At 37.7% G+C, this 17482-nt stretch overlaps 2 protein-coding genes and 1 long non-coding RNA gene across 4 annotated transcripts in view; 2 read left to right on the plus strand and 1 right to left on the minus strand.

Moving 5' to 3' along the window:
• LOC133528292 (pre-mRNA 3'-end-processing factor FIP1) overlaps positions 1 to 1489 on the minus strand; it is an 87011-nt gene extending 85522 nt beyond the window's left edge. The window contains exons 1-2 of the mRNA XM_061865625.1: positions 1106 to 1489; positions 849 to 1006 (exon numbers count right to left, since the gene is read on the minus strand). Coding sequence (XP_061721609.1) covers positions 849 to 1001 — 153 coding nt within the window. The 5' untranslated portion in view covers positions 1002 to 1006; positions 1106 to 1489. The remainder of the gene's footprint in view (positions 1 to 848; positions 1007 to 1105) is intronic.
• Positions 1490 to 1572: 83 nt separating this feature from the next.
• Positions 1573 to 8666, plus strand: LOC133528300 (uncharacterized). 2 transcript variants are annotated; one of them, XR_009800981.1, is made up of 4 exons: positions 1573 to 1873; positions 1986 to 2118; positions 2215 to 3058; positions 8522 to 8666. XR_009800981.1 is itself a non-coding variant. In XM_061865637.1 (3 exons), exon 3 carries the CDS (start codon positions 3433 to 3435, stop codon positions 4579 to 4581), a length of 1149 nt encoding a protein of 382 aa, XP_061721621.1. In that variant the 5' UTR covers positions 1600 to 1873; positions 1986 to 2118; positions 2215 to 3432; the 3' UTR covers positions 4582 to 4993. The 2 variants fall into 2 exon arrangements, 1 of the variants encoding a protein (XP_061721621.1); XM_061865637.1 differs by lacking the exon at positions 8522 to 8666 and having other exon boundaries at positions 1600 to 1873; positions 2215 to 4993.
• A 6939-nt stretch (positions 8667 to 15605) lies between these two features.
• On the plus strand, positions 15606 to 16842 carry LOC133528467 (uncharacterized). The gene is made up of 3 exons (XR_009800999.1): positions 15606 to 15794; positions 16065 to 16239; positions 16711 to 16842. It is a non-coding gene; the product is annotated as an uncharacterized LOC133528467 (long non-coding RNA).
• Positions 16843 to 17482: the final 640 nt, after the last annotated feature.

Below are 17482 nucleotides of genomic sequence, written 5' to 3' on the forward strand. Positions count from 1 at the left end.
TTTAGCAGCAAATGTATGAACTCGCACTTAACACTAATTAATATACCTTAGGGCATGCATGTTTACTTGCTACTTGAATTTAGTAGCAAATGTACATACACTTAACACTAATCAATGTAAAAACAGGCCATTAAATGTAAACACCTTCAACACAACACCTTACTTGTATGATAAAATTTTCTTATTCATCATGTTTAGGCAGGTCCACACAGAGTGAGCATATTATGCGCGAGGCAATTACCTCACGCACCATCAACCAGCCAGTGTAAACAGCACAAACCAGCCAGTAGTGTAAACATGCCTCGGCTGAGCCGGCAAGCTCAGGCGAGGAAAAAAGCGCGCACCTTTTCATTTGTGTCTCTCTACATTTCTAAATTAGTTAAATGCAAAAGTTACATGCAAATAACGAGTTCCAATTTGTGTAGAAATGGCATAGTCATTAATCCTCATCTTAACATACTATGTGAAGCATTCAGTGGCATGCAGCTCACAATATCATAAAATTAAGTTATATTACATTATGAGAGCATGTAACTGGTTGTTGTGGTAACAATCATAGAAGACTTTATTAGATAACATCCTTCAGCAAATAATATTTGGTAATGACTGAAGATATCACAGAATTATACACCTAATTACAATGGATCCAAACTAAAGTAAAAAAATAGAAGCCAGAAACTAGGTACATTTTCATGTTTAGATGATGGCCAATTAGTTCAATTACTGATCACATCTAATACAATTCATAACAAAAGGAGATATAGAATACGATTCTTAACATTAAATACCAAACCACCAGAGATTGTTTTTTGGACGTAAGAAACTTGAAAGGTTATTTAAACACTCACGTCAGGCAAATCTGGGTTGCGACCAGTCACCGCCGGAACCTTCTCATTGAGAGTGGGAGGAGTGCCCTCTCTTAACTCCCCTGGACCATCCCCATATAACCAGCTATCATCATTGTCTTCGCCTGGCGCGCTTTCAACCACATCGTCTGCCATTTCGTCTGAAATGAGAGGCCACAAGCAATACCTTATACATAAGTAAAACCAAATGAAAACGAGAAGGTAATTGAGCTCAGGCGTTAATAATTCAGTAAAATTACATTTAGTTGTCCACAGTAGATAAAAAGATTGATATTAAAAACCGCAAATACCACGCGATCCAGATAGCATTATTCACAGACTAATAAGCAGTGTTGTCACATCCAATTTTGCCGAAGTGGTAGAACAGGGTGCAAAAATAGGTAGAAAATAGAAATGGGTGGTTTTAAAATGAAAAACAGGTAGATGTACCACTCAATAGCAAGTACATTTTTATGATTAAAAGTGTGTATAAATTTTTTCAAATTATTTATTAGTGTTTAATATTGTTATGTTAGTACACGTGTATATTAAAGAAATCGAAACAAAAATGAGTATATCCATTGTTTGTAGGTAATTAATCTGCTTGTATAATCTGTTTCTTTGGAAAGTTTTCATTACATCGAATCTAAATTCGGTAGAAATTAAGTAATGTTCCGTCACATGTATTCACGTCACGTCAATTGTACCATTTTGAAAAATAGGTAGATTTCAAGCCGAGGGAGTTAGATAGGTAGAACGCAGGCAAAATAGGTATAGTTGGTCAAGCAAATCTTGTCAGTAGAAAAACGCGGCAAATTTGAAAAATCGCGGGTTAGCAACACTGTGTTTGAATAATTCCAAAATCGCGTGTAATCTGTGTTTTATCTGTGGAATGTGGATCGTCCATCTTGTTTGTTTACATTCCGAATCGGTGTGAAAGAGAAATTTATGCTCCCTGCATTAAAATAAATATCAATATATTAAATAATATTGTGCATGAACATAAGCAAAGTCAAGATGCCTACAATGTAAGTACAATCATGCTCGTTGATCTTAACCATTAGAAATTTTTGAGGTTATGATAATTACTGGAAGATCCCTGAGAATTTTTAAGATAATGTGCAGTTTTTTCTGTTTCAGGGTTAAAAGGCTTAAATAAAGATAAAACGTATGCTTAAATATATCCAATAAGACGACGAATTGTGTCCTCGAAACCGCAACTAATTCGATTGTTCCCAATATCAACAGACGAAGTCTTCAAATATTTTCAAAGGTAACTTTTTTAAACAATCTTAAGACGTATAAGAACCTTGATTATATCTCCTTTCTTTCGCAACATCTACCTAATCCTTACGTATGTTTGTTGCAGGATTAAAACTCGCCCAATATAAGGCGTTCGTAAAAGTTTCTCTTCATACAAAACTTACCTACGGCGGTTTACGTTCATACGTGTACAACGCAAGCGAGACAAAAAATAAACTTGTTACTTAAAAAAACTAAAAAAATTGGGACAATAGTTTAGATTATTATTGTAAAAGTTGTCCGTTTGTTAATCATCAAGAAAATATATTATTTAGGCTGATTTGTTTCATGCACTCCGCTATTGCACATGTATACCTATGGAAAATCCTAGTTTATACTTTCTGAAGTCGGTATGTACCTATTTAAGAGAAGTTTTAAGTTGCTTTACCTGTTTCTTCAATAAATTAAAATAATTTATTCAGTGTGCATAATTTTATAAAAATATTTACACATTTAAATCATACCTTCTTTTATCCAGAATCAATATAAGTCTATATTACTCACTTGAGTGGAAGTTGGTAAGCTTCCATTGTCAAGGTATCTTTTATTAATATTTTGAGTACCTGAAATTGTGTCAGTTCCTGACAAGTCTTGAATAAACTAATGTGCAAGTTAATAAAATTTCTTAACAACATTCTCCTGATATCTAAATGACTTTTTTAAATACCTACCTACATATAAAATATGATTTAGCCGATACATGTAAATATCTAACATTTTTAGCCTGTATAAAAACAGTAGTGTGAGCAAAACCTTACCAAGCTACCATGTAAGAGTGGTCTCAGAGATATTGGAATATCTCTGTACTATAAATTAGGCAAATTGCTTTAGACTAAGTTTTATGTGTAACTACTACTAATAAGAATACTTTAAACTTGAAATTACAATTTTTCAAAGTATTATATGATTAGGTATGGGAATGGCAACACCGCGCTGTTGTCGTTAACATCGGCTTCTCGTTAATTAAATTCGTAAAATTGTACAAGTTGTTAGAATAAGTGCAATTCCTACAAAACTCACAATATTTAAACTTTATTCAACCATTGATATTAGTGTGTTACATATTCATAAATAATTTGAAGAATAATTAAGTGTAAAAGTTTGTTCGGACAAGGTTTATAATAAAGTGCAGTGTGAGGTAGATTTTATTGTGCGCCCCCGTACCACGAAAGCGCCGAGAGCAACTGTGCGTTGTAGCTCGTCGTAGTCGCCGTACTATTTCGACTGGTTATCGCTGCGCGACTGATCTCTTGGTACAGGGTGTTAAGAACAAATAACAACAATTATGTCGCATTTAATAAACAATAAAGGACTGTTATGTGCAGCAGGATGCAAAGACATTATAACGGACATGAAAGATGTGTTACAGTGTACATCCGAGACGTGCCAGAAAATATTTCACAGGCTATGTATCACTTCAAAGAATCTGTCAACAACAGAAAAAACAAGCTGGACCTGCCCTGGTTGTAAAGCGGCATCGAAGAAAGGCGGTGATAACTCCGCTACCCCAGTTCGTAACCAACTTGTTGATAACGTTACGGTGCGAAAAAAGACCATACAACAGCCTCAAAAATCCATAGAACCCCCGGGAGCACAGTCCCCTGCGACTTTGGAGACCAAAATTCAATCGTGTTCTGTGATGGGCGAAAGTGAAAGCAGTCTTGTTCGTGAATTGCAGCTGTTTCGACTAGAACTAGCGGGGATGCGCCAGGAACTTAGTTCAATGAACATTAACTTAGAAAAACTCTCAAACACAGTCAGTGGATTGGACGATCGACTAACCAGCCTCGAACAGAGGGTACAGGTATTGGAAGATCAGCCCGCGCAACCAGATGATGTGCACAACGATATCAAGGGTTTGATGGACACCGTAGACCGCCTCAAGCTAGAACTCGACGATCGGGACCAGGAGCTTCTTGCTACTGAAGTGGAGATTACGGGTATTGTGGAAACAAGTAACGAAAGTCCGGTACATCTAGCAGTTCTGGTGGCGCAGAAATTGGGTGTGGAAATGGAGTCGAAAGATGTGGTTAGTGCGGAGCGCGTGGGGATGAAACGTGGCCCGAACGACGCCGACAGCAGTGAGGGCAGCGACGGCTCAGCCGGAAGGCCGCGAGCGCTGGTGGTGCGGCTGGCGCATCGGGTCCACCGGGACAACCTATTGCGCGCGGCCCGCCGTGCCCGTGGCGCGGACACCTCTGGCTTCGACTTGCCCGGGCCACCCCGTAGATTCTATGTGAATGAGCGATTGACGCGCACCAACCGGCAGCTTTTCTACAAAGCGCGCCACGAGGGCTCGCGCCTTAACTGGAGATACATCTGGACGCGAGACGGTCGAATATACGCCAGGCGCCAGCCTAACACTCAATCTCACATAGTGCGCTCGGAAGATGACCTAATAAAAATTTTTGGTGTTCAGTCTGTTTGCTTGTAACGTTTGACATTCATTGTTTAATAGGTACGTTGTATGTTAACTATCATTGCATTATTTCTCTACATAGTAATTTTTGCGACATAAAATGTACTATTGCGATAACTCTGTTTACTCGTACTATCTTGCATGTAACTCACTCAAGTTTTGGAGTAACTATTATTTTCAACTTTCTCTAAATTATTTAAGTATTATGTTTGAGCGATTTTGTCAGGGTCTCGATTTAGTTATACTCAAACTACACATATTCTACTATACCACATTTGTAATGCATATAATCTTTCATAGTATATTATATGATTGTAATCATACGTTACTATATTATTTTACAGACAATATTATGACATATGTATATATATCTTGTTTTAGACAGCGAATGTATCTAAGTAACAATAAATCGGTTCCTTTGAGAGTACTTGCTATTTTCCTTTCTGCATTTTATCAATTTCATAATGATCATTTCTTAGCGTGGCAAGGGCGCAGGTAAGCGAAAAAAATTATAAATTATGATTTCTGAATGCAGGTTCTCTCGGAACTAGTCACGATGAATTTATAATTGCTGTTGAACAACGTAACATTGACATAATAGCTATCAATGAATCCTGGCTTCATGAGGGGGAGGAGGGGAAGGCGCCGGTGGTACCTAACTATCGCCTGCGTCACATCCCACGGCCGCGGTCCGTGCGCTCGCGCGGTGGCGGCGTCGGTTTCTATGTGAGGAACGGCGTTACTGCTCGGCGTTGTCCCCACCCCCCTGACTTGGGCATAGAACAAATGTGGCTTAAGTTACCAATTAACGGTTTGATTTTGTTGATAGGCACAGCGTACCGGCCGCCTTGGTTAAGTATTGATATTTTTATAGATGCAATGACCGACACTATTTCTTCATTTTCTAATTACGATGATATTTTGTTAATGGGAGACTTTAATATAAATTTATTAAATAACGACAGGAACTCCTCCAAACTCATACAATTTTTAACCTATTTTAATTTGAAACAACATGTTGACGCGCCCACGCATTTTACTAACAATAGTGGTACTTTAATAGACATTATATGTAGTAACATCCCTGTTTTAAATACTGTAGTGGATTATATTCCTACCCTGAGTCATCACGCGCTCTTATCTTGCGAATTAAATGTTAAAAAAAGTAAACCTGTGCCGCAGAAGATAACTTGATCTAGTTTTATTCAATCGATCAGCCGAGACTATCAAATGGGAAAATATATCCTCCTTATTAACCATCAACGATATGGTCAATGCCTTAAATTGTATAGTTTTAAATTTATTGGACGCGTATGCGCCTCAAAAAGAGATCGTTATTAGTGAGAAAAGCTATCCCTGGATAACTCATACGATTAAAGAAATGATGCGTTTACGCGACGAAGCACATAGTAAATATAAAGCTTCGGGTCTAGACGAACATAAAAAGTATTATCTTGACCTGAAGGGCTGCGTCAATAAAGCCTTATTTAATGAAACCCGGGCATATTTTAATCAAAATATTAATCGCAATGTCAGCAACTCTCGGGCTCTCTGGAACAACCTTAAACGTACTGTCAGGATAACCGATAACTCGCATAAATCAGAAATACCTGCCAATTTGTGTGATCCTGATTCAAATAATGCACATTTTCTAGAAGTTGGAGGCACCACAGTAGCATCACAAGCATATCTCGCTAAATTTGAAACTGATCGTTTCCATGCCTCGTCATTTAGATTAGAGCCAGTGGGAGAAAACCTTATACTTAAAATAATAAAGTCATTAAAGTCTGCTGCTCTGGGACATGACGGTATCTCTTTGGACATGTTGCTACTTACCCTTCCCCATTCTCTAGGTGCCATAACCACCATAATAAATAAATCTATTTCATCCTCGGTTTTCCCTGATGCTTGGAAGATGGCATTGGTCACGCCACTTCCTAAAAAAAGTAATGTTACTAACCTTAAAGATTTGAGGCCTATAAGTATTCTTCCGTGTTTATCCAAAATACTAGAACGGCAACGGTATCATGGTCGCATTTTTATCACCTGTCACTATGCCCGTCACTTTCGCACTTACATACTTGTTAGAACGTGACAGGCATGGTGACAAATGATAAAGAGCCGACCATCTTAGCCCTACGGGTGGTATATATGCAACTGTCAGCTTTTCTTGAAAAGAGCAAAATACTTCCTGTCCAGCAATCAGGTTTCCGTAAGTCCCGCAGCACCACAACAGCACTTTTGGATGTGATTGACAACATCTTATCTGCACAAAATATGGGTCAAGGCACGATAATGACTCTCCTTGACTTTTCTCGTGCTTTTGATGCTATTAACACTCAATTGTTATTGTCCAAAATGAAATACTACGGTTTCGAGTCACAGACACTTGCATGGTTTGCCACTTATCTTAGCGGTCGGTCTCAGATCGTTAAACTTCAAAATGATACAGGGTCATGTGTAAAGTCAAAGCCATCTACTGTCTCCAGAGGAGTACCACAGGGCTCCATCTTGGGTACACTGCTTTTTATTCTCTACACCGCAGATGTCCGTAACTCCATTAAGCATTGTAATATCCACCTTTACGCTGATGACATTCAAATCTACATCTCATTTAATCCAAATAATACAGGACACGCTGTTGCCAAACTAAATGAAGATCTAGAAACTATTACAGCCTGGTCAGAGTCCAACTGCTTGGTGTTAAATCCAAGTAAATCTAAAGTTATGGTATTTGGCTCTAAACATCAAATTAAGAGGATCGAACGCCATAAACCAGCAGTTATTATCGCGGGAAATGAAGTCGAACGTGTATCGGAGGCACGCAATCTGGAATTACTAATGGATCAGTCATTGCGTTTCGAGGGGTATATTGCGGAAATTACAAGAAATGCATTTTATAGACTCAAAATACTTTATCGAATCCGGAATTTTCTCAGAGTCGATCTGCGAATCAAACTTTGTAATTCTTTGGTACTTTCTAAATTCGATTATACAGACATAGTCTATGGTCCACGTCTACTAGCCCGCACTGACCGTGTAGTACAGAGAGTGCAGAATGCATGTGCTCGTTATTGTTTCGGAATTCCACCGCGAGAGCATGTGACACCTTATTTAAACTCAGCGGGTATTCTCAAAATGGCACTTCGTAGAGAACTACACCTGTCATCTTTATTGTTTGGAGTTTTTAAAACCTCCGAGCCAGAGTATCTGTATGATAAGTTCACATGGCGCGCTAGCAGGTCGAGCTTGTATGGCATCAAATCTGTTTGTAGCGAATTGGTATTACCACGTCAACATACTGCTGCATTTCGAGGTAGCTTCAAATATACAGCAACGAAATGCTGGAATAATATACCTCCACCCCTCAAAAACTTAAATACTGTAAGTAGTTTTAAATTGCGAATTAAGCAACATCTTATAGCAATACAAATCACGCTACCTCCTGGTACTAGAGCCACGCCGTCATATTTATAATGATAATATTTATGCACCTTATGTCTTTATTTATTTATTTTTACCTTTTTAAGTATATTTGCACGCATGTATATCTTACATTATGTTATCTTTCTCGTATCAATCTTATAAGTTAATATACTTTACTTTTCATTTTAGCTCACACCATATTAGCACTTGTTTTGTCCAAATTATAATACATATACTGTACACTCAAACATAATAACATAACTCTAAGCCATTTAGTTTCCGACTAACAGCGAGTAAGGGATAATATATCAAGGGTCTGCCTGAAAACCAGCGTTGTAGTAAATACACTGCAACACTATGCTGAGGCAAGCTCCTTTTTAACACTCATGAATATTTCTCCCTCATATATACAACTCAATTTCTTAGTTTTTAAGTCTGAATTTAAGGCTTATTTGTATTAAATGTCACTGTCTGTTAACTCTGCCATTTCATGTGATGTTGAATAAAAAATTTCTATGTCTATGTCTAGGTACAAAGTATTCTAATGCTTGGTTGGAGTGGACCAGTAACATTAGTAACTTAATTATATTTTTTCAATGAATGGCCTGAATTAAGTGTAAGCTAAAGTGACCCATATCTTAATTGCCTTGAAATTAAATGAACACCAAAATATCTGCAGTTGTGTTTTTATTTATTTTTAATCTGTATATCTATATAAGTAATTGTAAAACCATTTCAAAATTACACTGGTATGTGAATGTGACATTGTTCAAGAGAAAGTCACTAATTTACAATTAACAAGTGGCATAATTATTCTCTTTGGGCTCCTTCAGTTTCTGAACTGATGTTAAAAACAGCTTGCTACCAATTCACTAATTTACAATTAACAAGTGGCATAATTATTCTCTTTGTGCTCCTTCAGTTTCTGAACTGATGTTAAAAACAGCTTGCTACCGTGGTGCTCATGTTCTCTTTGCTCCCTATTTGTCTTCTAAGTTTGCTAAAACAGATTAAAACCATATCAAAATGATGTAAATAGTCCAGATATTTGATATTTAATAAGCCCTACAATTGTGACAAGAATAGTTACAGTGATACCCTACCAGGGCTACCGCTGCCAGTGATGGCTCAGGGGTTACTATGCAAGTACCTATATTTACCTAAATAAAACAATGCATTGTTTTATTCTAGTTAAATTCAGTAGTATAGGTACCTACTAACAGCTCGTTTGGTAAAAAGTACTCAAGTGCAAATGGCTTAACCTTTCGTATGCGCCTGTCAAAAAATTTACATTTAATTAGCTATGACATCTTCATGTTTAAGTTGAATTTGGTTGAATATATATTTAGCAGCAGGGATCGGAAACCGGTATTTTTTGTATGGGAACGGAAACGGTATTTTTTCGTTCTTTGTTAATTATCTCATTCCTAATCGGGCAATCTAATAATACGAAGTCGTTATCTAAAAACACAACTGAGTCCTACATTTTGAGTAGGTATAAAATAAACCGAAATATATGGTTATTTCGATGTTTTTGCAAAAAACCGGTTCCGATCCCTGTTTAGCAGATCTGCTCCTAAGCATACCAAAGGTTAAGAATGCAAGCGCTCGCCTTTCGCGTCCACCTTTTACTAAGCATACAAACCTTTATTTTAATTCAATCTATTGATATATTTTTCGATTGTACCTACCTAAATATGTCTATTTAGCTTTTGAAGGTTGCATAAAGGAGCATTTGTATTGCATTTTATTGTGATATATCTTTAATATTGAATTCCAACCGAGAAATCTGATAATATATTAAAATCCAGCTACCTGCAGAAGCAATGATTTGATTCAAACATTATTTTCTCCAGCATAGTCCGTTTGCAAATGGGTATTTTTTGATCTCGTTTATCATATTGATTGACATCGTTTTTACTCCAGTTTAAATTGTCCCTCTCATAACAATAACAATTTCCAAATGCTTCAATAAACCGCGAGCGGGCAATTTTAGTTGACGTACGAAGAGCGCGCTCAACGGAAAAATCTGTTTCGGTTCGATGTACATTGCTGCTTTTCTTAGCGCAATACTGCTCTGTGAGTGTTGCCATACTTCAGTTTGCTTTACATTGCTACTGACAGACTATAGATCTACCCAAAAGTTGGTAGATGTGACAACACTGCTAATAAGAGATACTACGTAATGTTGCCAGAGCGCTTACAGCTTAATGTACGTTCGTACGTCAAAAAAGGTACGATTTGGGTAAAAAAAGTATGGTTTTTTTTATTGTATAAATTCCTTAAAGAAACAATATTTACATTGAACACATCTTTGTAACTGTCACAAATTAGTGTATTGACGTCATATTTAACCAATTTTGTTTCACATTAAGAAAATCACTCTCAAATCGAATCATTGACTCAGTAGCAAACCATGAAGTAACTTCTGTAATTTTTTTATTAAATCCTGTACCGTTATTCAAAACCTTACATTATAATAATGAGAGCAGCGCTCGTTTTTCGTGCTGGAGGCGGTCATCCCTATTATTATTTCCTTTAAAACGTCAACTTTTTATCTACTGGCAGCACCAGGCAGCTAATTTCAAGTCTTTATAAAACTAGTTTGAAATCTAGTTCCCTCATTGAAAATATAGAAATATCCGCCGATAATGCCCTTGATTTAAATGCGAGTGGGGAACTGTTTTCCGAGGAGGCATCCAGTTTACCTTTACCTGGTGATCAGGTATTAGATAATAAAAAAGAGCCTACAGTCCCTGAACAACCTTTTTCAATGATCTTAGAAACCGTCACTAAAGATTTGCTAAAGATCCATCCGTTCCAAAATCAGCCCCAAACCATTTGGCGTCTTTAAAACAGTTTTAAAGATTTGAATCTTCAGATTGGGCAGAGATTCGTTATTCCGAGGTTCAAAAGAATTATGTGTCTACCCCCGGTTTCATAGAGTTAGAGACAAACGAAGAAATAAAACCCTACGATAATTTTAACAATCTTAGCCATACAGAAAGGGGTTTCGCGGCTATCTCCTCAGGATTGTTAAAGCAATGCGATGCGATGGAACAAGAAATTCGCACCTTTATGTCGTGGATAACCTTAACTGAGGTTGTAGATGTCGTGACAATTCAAAATAAGATAAACGAGATTTTCTTGGAAGGAGATTACAAGAAAATCTCGTCAGACTTATTACAGATGGCTTGCGGCCATCGTGCCGATTTAGTGCAGCAAAGAAGAGACAGCATTTTATAAATTTACTAAAGAAACCTTTCGAAAAATACCACCAACATGTGACAGTCTTTTTCATGTTGACACGCTCTCAGCTACGTTAGAAAAGAAAGGTGGCACAAGTAAAGTGTTTTGGCCTCTTAAGAACGAAACTCGCCTTAATAAGAAAGCCGCGCAGGCTGATTCTACCCCAAATGCAAAACAAAGACACCTATTGCCCGCGCAGGGTAATCAACAAAGTTTTCACACTGCCGCACCACCGGCTATGAATAATTTATTATTATCCACAGACGGCAACCGCGCAGGTTCCTTATTATCCATACCCGCCAGTACCTGCTGCGCAAGCTGGTTTCGTTGGTATGTACGATCAATCCTTGCCAAGACTGCCCGCGCAGGGTAACCGCAATTTTCGCTCACGAGCCTCTAGGGGTAAGTCAGGACTTTCTAATAACAAAGCATCTGGACAATCTTACAATGACTCACGAAAAGAGTCTCGAGGAAGGAAAAAGTTCTGACTCGATGTTTCAGGCAGGTCAATTATCCCAATATGCAAATATATGGGAATCCTACGGCGCAAGTCTAATGTTATTAAAAATAATACAGGGATATCGCATCCCTTTTTGACACTTCAACTGCCATGCTTATCCAACCACCCTCAATTAACATTACCGTCAGACGAAATGGACTTGGCAATCAATCGGCTAATAAAAATGGAAGTCATAGAGCCAGTACAAATGGCCCCCAGTTTTGTTTCTCGATTTTTTTTGGTCAAGAAACCAGACGGCACACACCGTCCAATATTCAACCTAAAAAGCCTAAATCAATTCATATACATAGGCAAATTCAAGCTGATAAACATACAAAGAATCCCGAGTTTCATTCAGGCTTCAGATTGGATGGCCAAAATAGATTTGTCAAACGCTTACTTCCACCTTCCGATAGCACATGCCCACAGGTGCTTTCTAAGGCTAATTTACAAGGAAACCTTATGGCAAATGATCTGCCTGCCATTCGGCCTCTCATCAGCGCCCAAAGTATTTGCCATGCTCAGCAATTGGATAGCCCAAATATTACGCGAACAAAACGTCAGAGTCATCGTTTACTTAGACGATTATCTTCTAGTGTCTCAAAACAGGGAGGAACTAGAATCCCATGTGAGCCTGGCCTTAAACCTATTAAAATCTCTCGGATGGCACATAAACATGGCAAAATCGATTCTAATACCACAAAGAAGCTTACAATTCTTGGGTGTAATGTGGAGCCCCCTCACAAATTTAAAGTGGTTACCATCAGACAAATGCATTGCCCTTCGAAAGAAGCTAGACTATTTATTAACAAAAAAGATGGCAAACCTAAAACAAATGCAAAGTCTAGTAGGGACATTGAACTTCGCAAGTTTTTGCGTCATGAACGGACGATTAAATCACCGAGCCCTACAGCGTTTTTGTCACCATCTCCTAAAAACCGATCATCACAACGAAGTCCGGATACCGTCCGAGGCCCAAAAAGAGCTCCTTTGGTGGTTGCAAAATCATATGAATGCATCCGTCATTCATCAATACCCGGTAACACATCACCTGACGACAGACGCATCTGGTCAAGGCTGGGGCGCTCAACTAAACAACCTATCGATACAAGGACTTTGGTCTCCCCAGGAAATATATCTGCATTCCAACGTAAAAGAGATGCTTGCTATATACAAGGTTCTTGTAATGCAAACAAATCTTTCCCAGACTACAGTGGCCATACAGTCGGACAATCGAACTGTATTAGCATATCTCAAGATTCAAGGCAACTTTCGGATCTGAAAGCCAAACTTTACAAAATATTAATGGCAAGGGACATATTTCTGTCTTTACATCACCTGCCAGGCCTCTACAATGTAGAAGCATATCACCTATCACGTCAAAAGAAAATGCCCGTGTGCCATTTACTCCCTCACTTCACTCAGATGTTTTTCAAGAAGTTTGGAACCCCTGTGATCGATCTCTTTGCCTCTCACCTGGCTTACGTTGTTCCACGTTACGTCAGTCTCAATGTGAAAGACCAGAACGCAGAATTTCACGATGCGCTAAGTCAAACATGGACCTACTCTCTAGCATGGGTATTCCCGCCCCCATTCTTGATACCACGGATATTAAATCATCTCACTCAAGCAATAGGTCGTTACCTCCTAGTGGTACCAAAATGGGAAAAAGCTTTTCAGCGTCCAGACCTCAAACAACGGGCCACGGCGCCTCCGTTCACCATTCGAAATCTAAACCAAGTTCTGATCGACACAGCGACAGGCACTCCCCGGCCCAAAGTACAAAATATGACCATGGAGATATGGAAATGTGGGGGTGGGATTCGGCGTTAAAAAATTGGACCCCAGAAAAAAAGAAGTTCCTAAAATCCAGCTGGCGCGAATTTACGATAGAGACATATAAACCCGCTTGGCGACGTTGGTGCGAGTGGGCACAACATAACAGCGTTAATTTCAAAAACCCGAACAGCGCAGATCTAGATTTTTGACAGCTATTTTTATGAAAAATTAGAATGTAGTGACTATATGCTCTTTGTGAAAAATAATTTCTCCTACAGTACTATTGCGCTACACAAATCCGTCGTTTCTACCTTATGTGACCCAGACAAAACTAAAAATCTAAATTCTCATCCACTAGTTCGTCATGTCATGAAGTCTGTTTCAATAAGAAAACCAAAACATGAAAAGGCACCAATTAGGGACATGGATACATTGTCAAATTGGTTAAACAATGTCACACTAGAAATTAGTCTTTACGAGTGCTCAAGAAGAACAGCTTGCCTTCTCCTTCTATCTTCGGGAAGAAGGGTTTACGATTTGACTCTACTTTCTATAGAAAAAGATAAATGTATTATAAAAGATGATTCAATAATTTTTTGGCCGGACTATGGGTCAAAAACAGATGGGCCCGACTACAGACAACAAGGATGGTGTTTGCTTCAAAATAAAGATTCTCAAGCCTTAGATCCAGTGTATTGGGTGAAACTATTGTTAGAATTATCAAGTGAAAGAAGAAAAGAAAATATAAGAAAATTATTCATTAGCATTTGTGGGACACCTAAACCAGCTTCAAAAACTATGATTGGAAATTGGATAAAATCTGTCCTTAAAGAAGCTGAAATCAAAGCTACGCCGGGAAGCATAAGAGCAGCGGTTGCATCAAAAAACTGGATAGAAAACTGCCCCCTCGACGAGATCCTGCAAAGAGGAAATTGGCGGTCGCAAAACACGTTCATGAATCACTATCAAAAGGTAGTTAAAGGAAGTAATTATAACACATCAAGTACTGTGACTAGATTGTTTAATGTGATCAATTAGAATAAAAATGTGTATTCTTATGGTGTATACATATAAATATATTTTCCTTTAATGATTTGGAAAGAAAAATAAACAATGTATTGTGTTAAATAATTTCTTTTAAATAATAATAATAATAATTCAGCCTATATACGTCCCACTGCTGGGCACAGGCCTCCTCTCATGCGCGAGAGGGCTCGGGCTATAGTCCCCACGCTAGCCCAATGCGGATTGGGGACTTGTATGTACACCTTTGAATTTCTTCGCAGATGTATGCAGGTTTCCTCACAATATTTTCCTTCACCGAAAAGCTAGTGGTAAATATCAAATGACATTTCGTACATAAGTTCCGAAAAACTCATTGGTACGAGCCAGGATTTGAACCCGTGACCTCCGGATTAAAAGTCGGACGTCATATCCACTCGGCTACCACCGCTTTAATTTCTTTTATTAATGAAAAATACCAGTATATCCTAATTGCTTCGATAATAAGTCACTTATATCTAATTACAGCATATAATCTACTAGAAAGTATATTATCACTTTCATTGCCAAGAACTCCCTAAGTGTTTGGCATTAAAGGTGACTAATATATCACTTCACTTCCTGAAATCACATTGGCATCTTATCACACCAGGCGATAACAAACAGGTCTCATTATAATGTAAGGTTTTGAATAACGGTACAGGATTTAATGACAGCGTTTTACCTAACAATAAAACGCTTATTAAATACTTACCTTATTCAAAACCTTACATACAAGCTCTGCCTGGTTATAGTTTTTTTTTTTCATAAAACTTCATAGCTTATGAGACACAATGAGGGAACTAGATTTCAAACTAGTTTTATAACAAGGGCCTGACACTCTTTGATAGAGAAAGATAGTCTTATTGCGATTCCTATAAGAGGAAAGAGAAAATAGTGCAATGCTTTGTCTTTATCACCGACCGGGTTTTTTTTCATGGTCGGGTTATGGCAGCTTAGGAAGGAGGCTGATGGCGATATACAAAAATTTATAAGAGTGAAAGAGACAAAATCCCACAAGTGCCATACATTAAACTGTCAATCATATTGTCAAGAGTGCTAGTAAACAAAGTGGTTTTCTTATTGTAGAGGTTTTATAAAGTGAATGATTGTGTTTATTAAGTATTTAATGGAGGTGTAAGAAGTTTTTACGTACAATTAACATGGTGGGGTGTTCAGTGGTTGCCTACAAAAGCAATAGCTTGCGAAAATAAGCGGGTGTAACATTTTATGCGTAAGTACAAGTTTTTCGTATTTTGATCATGTATTTCTTTCTCAAATCTCACAGGAACCAAGTTACTGAGTTACATCATTAGTTGGATTATGAAAAACTTGATAAAATAGGAGATATCAGTAAATTATTGCTAAAAATAAAACAGAAAGTTTGGTTATGTAAACCAGTCAAATTCAGTAGTATTTTATTTAGGGTTGCAAACAAATAGAAAAAAAAGTCCCCTGCAATTACCCTATATTTCGGGAGTTTTAAGCTATTTGATATTTCCAGCTTTCCGACGGAGGATGAAATTGTTAAAGAATGGATTGCGGGAACTAGAAAATCAAATTGGATGCCTCACAAATACTCGCGTATTTGTTCCAAACATTTTGAACAACATTGTGTCCGCAAACTGGGCAAACGAACTTTCATCGAAAAGTTTTCTTTTCCAACCTTGTTCATACACGTAAGTTGGCTGTTATTAAATAAGTAATAGTAACTAGTGGGAATAACCCGTTACACTATAAGAGACCACAGACTTACACTATTAGAGTTGGTACATCTTAACATAGGTCTCACAGTGTTTTGAAGTATTTATTTGTGTTCTTGGTACACGGGTCGTCTACGGGTTTTAATAGTATTAAACTCTAACAAATTATTGGGGGTAATTACTGGGAATTAAAAATCCTACCTATTACCAGTGGGAATTTTATTTCCCAGTAGTTACCTGTGGTAAAAGGTGGACAAAAGTTCCTAGTAGTTACCACTAGTAACAACTTGGTGGTAACTAGTAGAAATAACCCGTTGTACTATTAAGACCGCAGACTTAAATTTTTAAATTACTTCTTTGGAGGCTTGGTACATGGGATTACGGATTATATGAGTATTAAACTCTAAAATAATGTATTTATTAAAATTGATTAATACTACCCCGCAGGAGAGGAGAGAGAAAATTCTTTTCTTCATCATGTCATGGAAATCGTCCATTCGTGCACGTCGTCGTCGTGGCAGTCTCAACAGCATTCTGAAGCTATTATTGAACTTCATATAATTGATCCACAGGTTACAAGTGTATGTGTAAATAAAGTTTTCTTGACCCCCACAGTATGTACAACGCGCAAAATGTAAGATTTTTTATTTAAACAAATATTCGGTTTTAAGTAACAGTTTTAATGTAAATGACCATGTTAGCTTAAAATCATATACTGCGAATCAATATTATAGCTATAAATGTCAGTGCGCTATGTTCCTTTTCAATATCCGCATCGTCCTTTAGAATTTTAGTAATTATGTCCTAGGTATTAAAAAATGAACACTCTGCTCAAGGCAAAACCACCGAGTGTCACCGGTTCAACTATCGGTAGGATTACCTGCTCGGAAAATGAGTATCATACTTTTTTAGTAATATTGATGATATGTACGTGTCATAAACCTTTATTAATTTTTTCATTCCACTGATCGACAGCTAAAGAGCACCATGTCGTCGGCGTTACTTATGTTTGTAATTTTTACCACCGGTTGAACAGCCAATCATGGTGCTGCTGAGCTCGACAATCAGCGGATTAACATCAATGATAAACAGTCGTAGAGTAGTCCTCCACACTGAGCTCTTTAACCGTTCGAGACTACCTAACGAAGCTAATATAACAAAATTTTTCTAACGGTGTGTTTCAGAACCAAAATAGCACTCTCAGTAGAGCATTATCACG

Source organism: Cydia pomonella, chromosome 1, assembly GCF_033807575.1.
Source record: "Cydia pomonella isolate Wapato2018A chromosome 1, ilCydPomo1, whole genome shotgun sequence".
NCBI lineage: Eukaryota > Metazoa > Arthropoda > Insecta > Lepidoptera > Tortricidae > Cydia > Cydia pomonella.

Coding starts and splice junctions, on each gene's coding strand:
- LOC133528300 (XM_061865637.1), top strand. CDS start 3,433: ATGTCGCATTTAATAAACAATAAAGGACTGTTATGTGCAGCAGGATGC.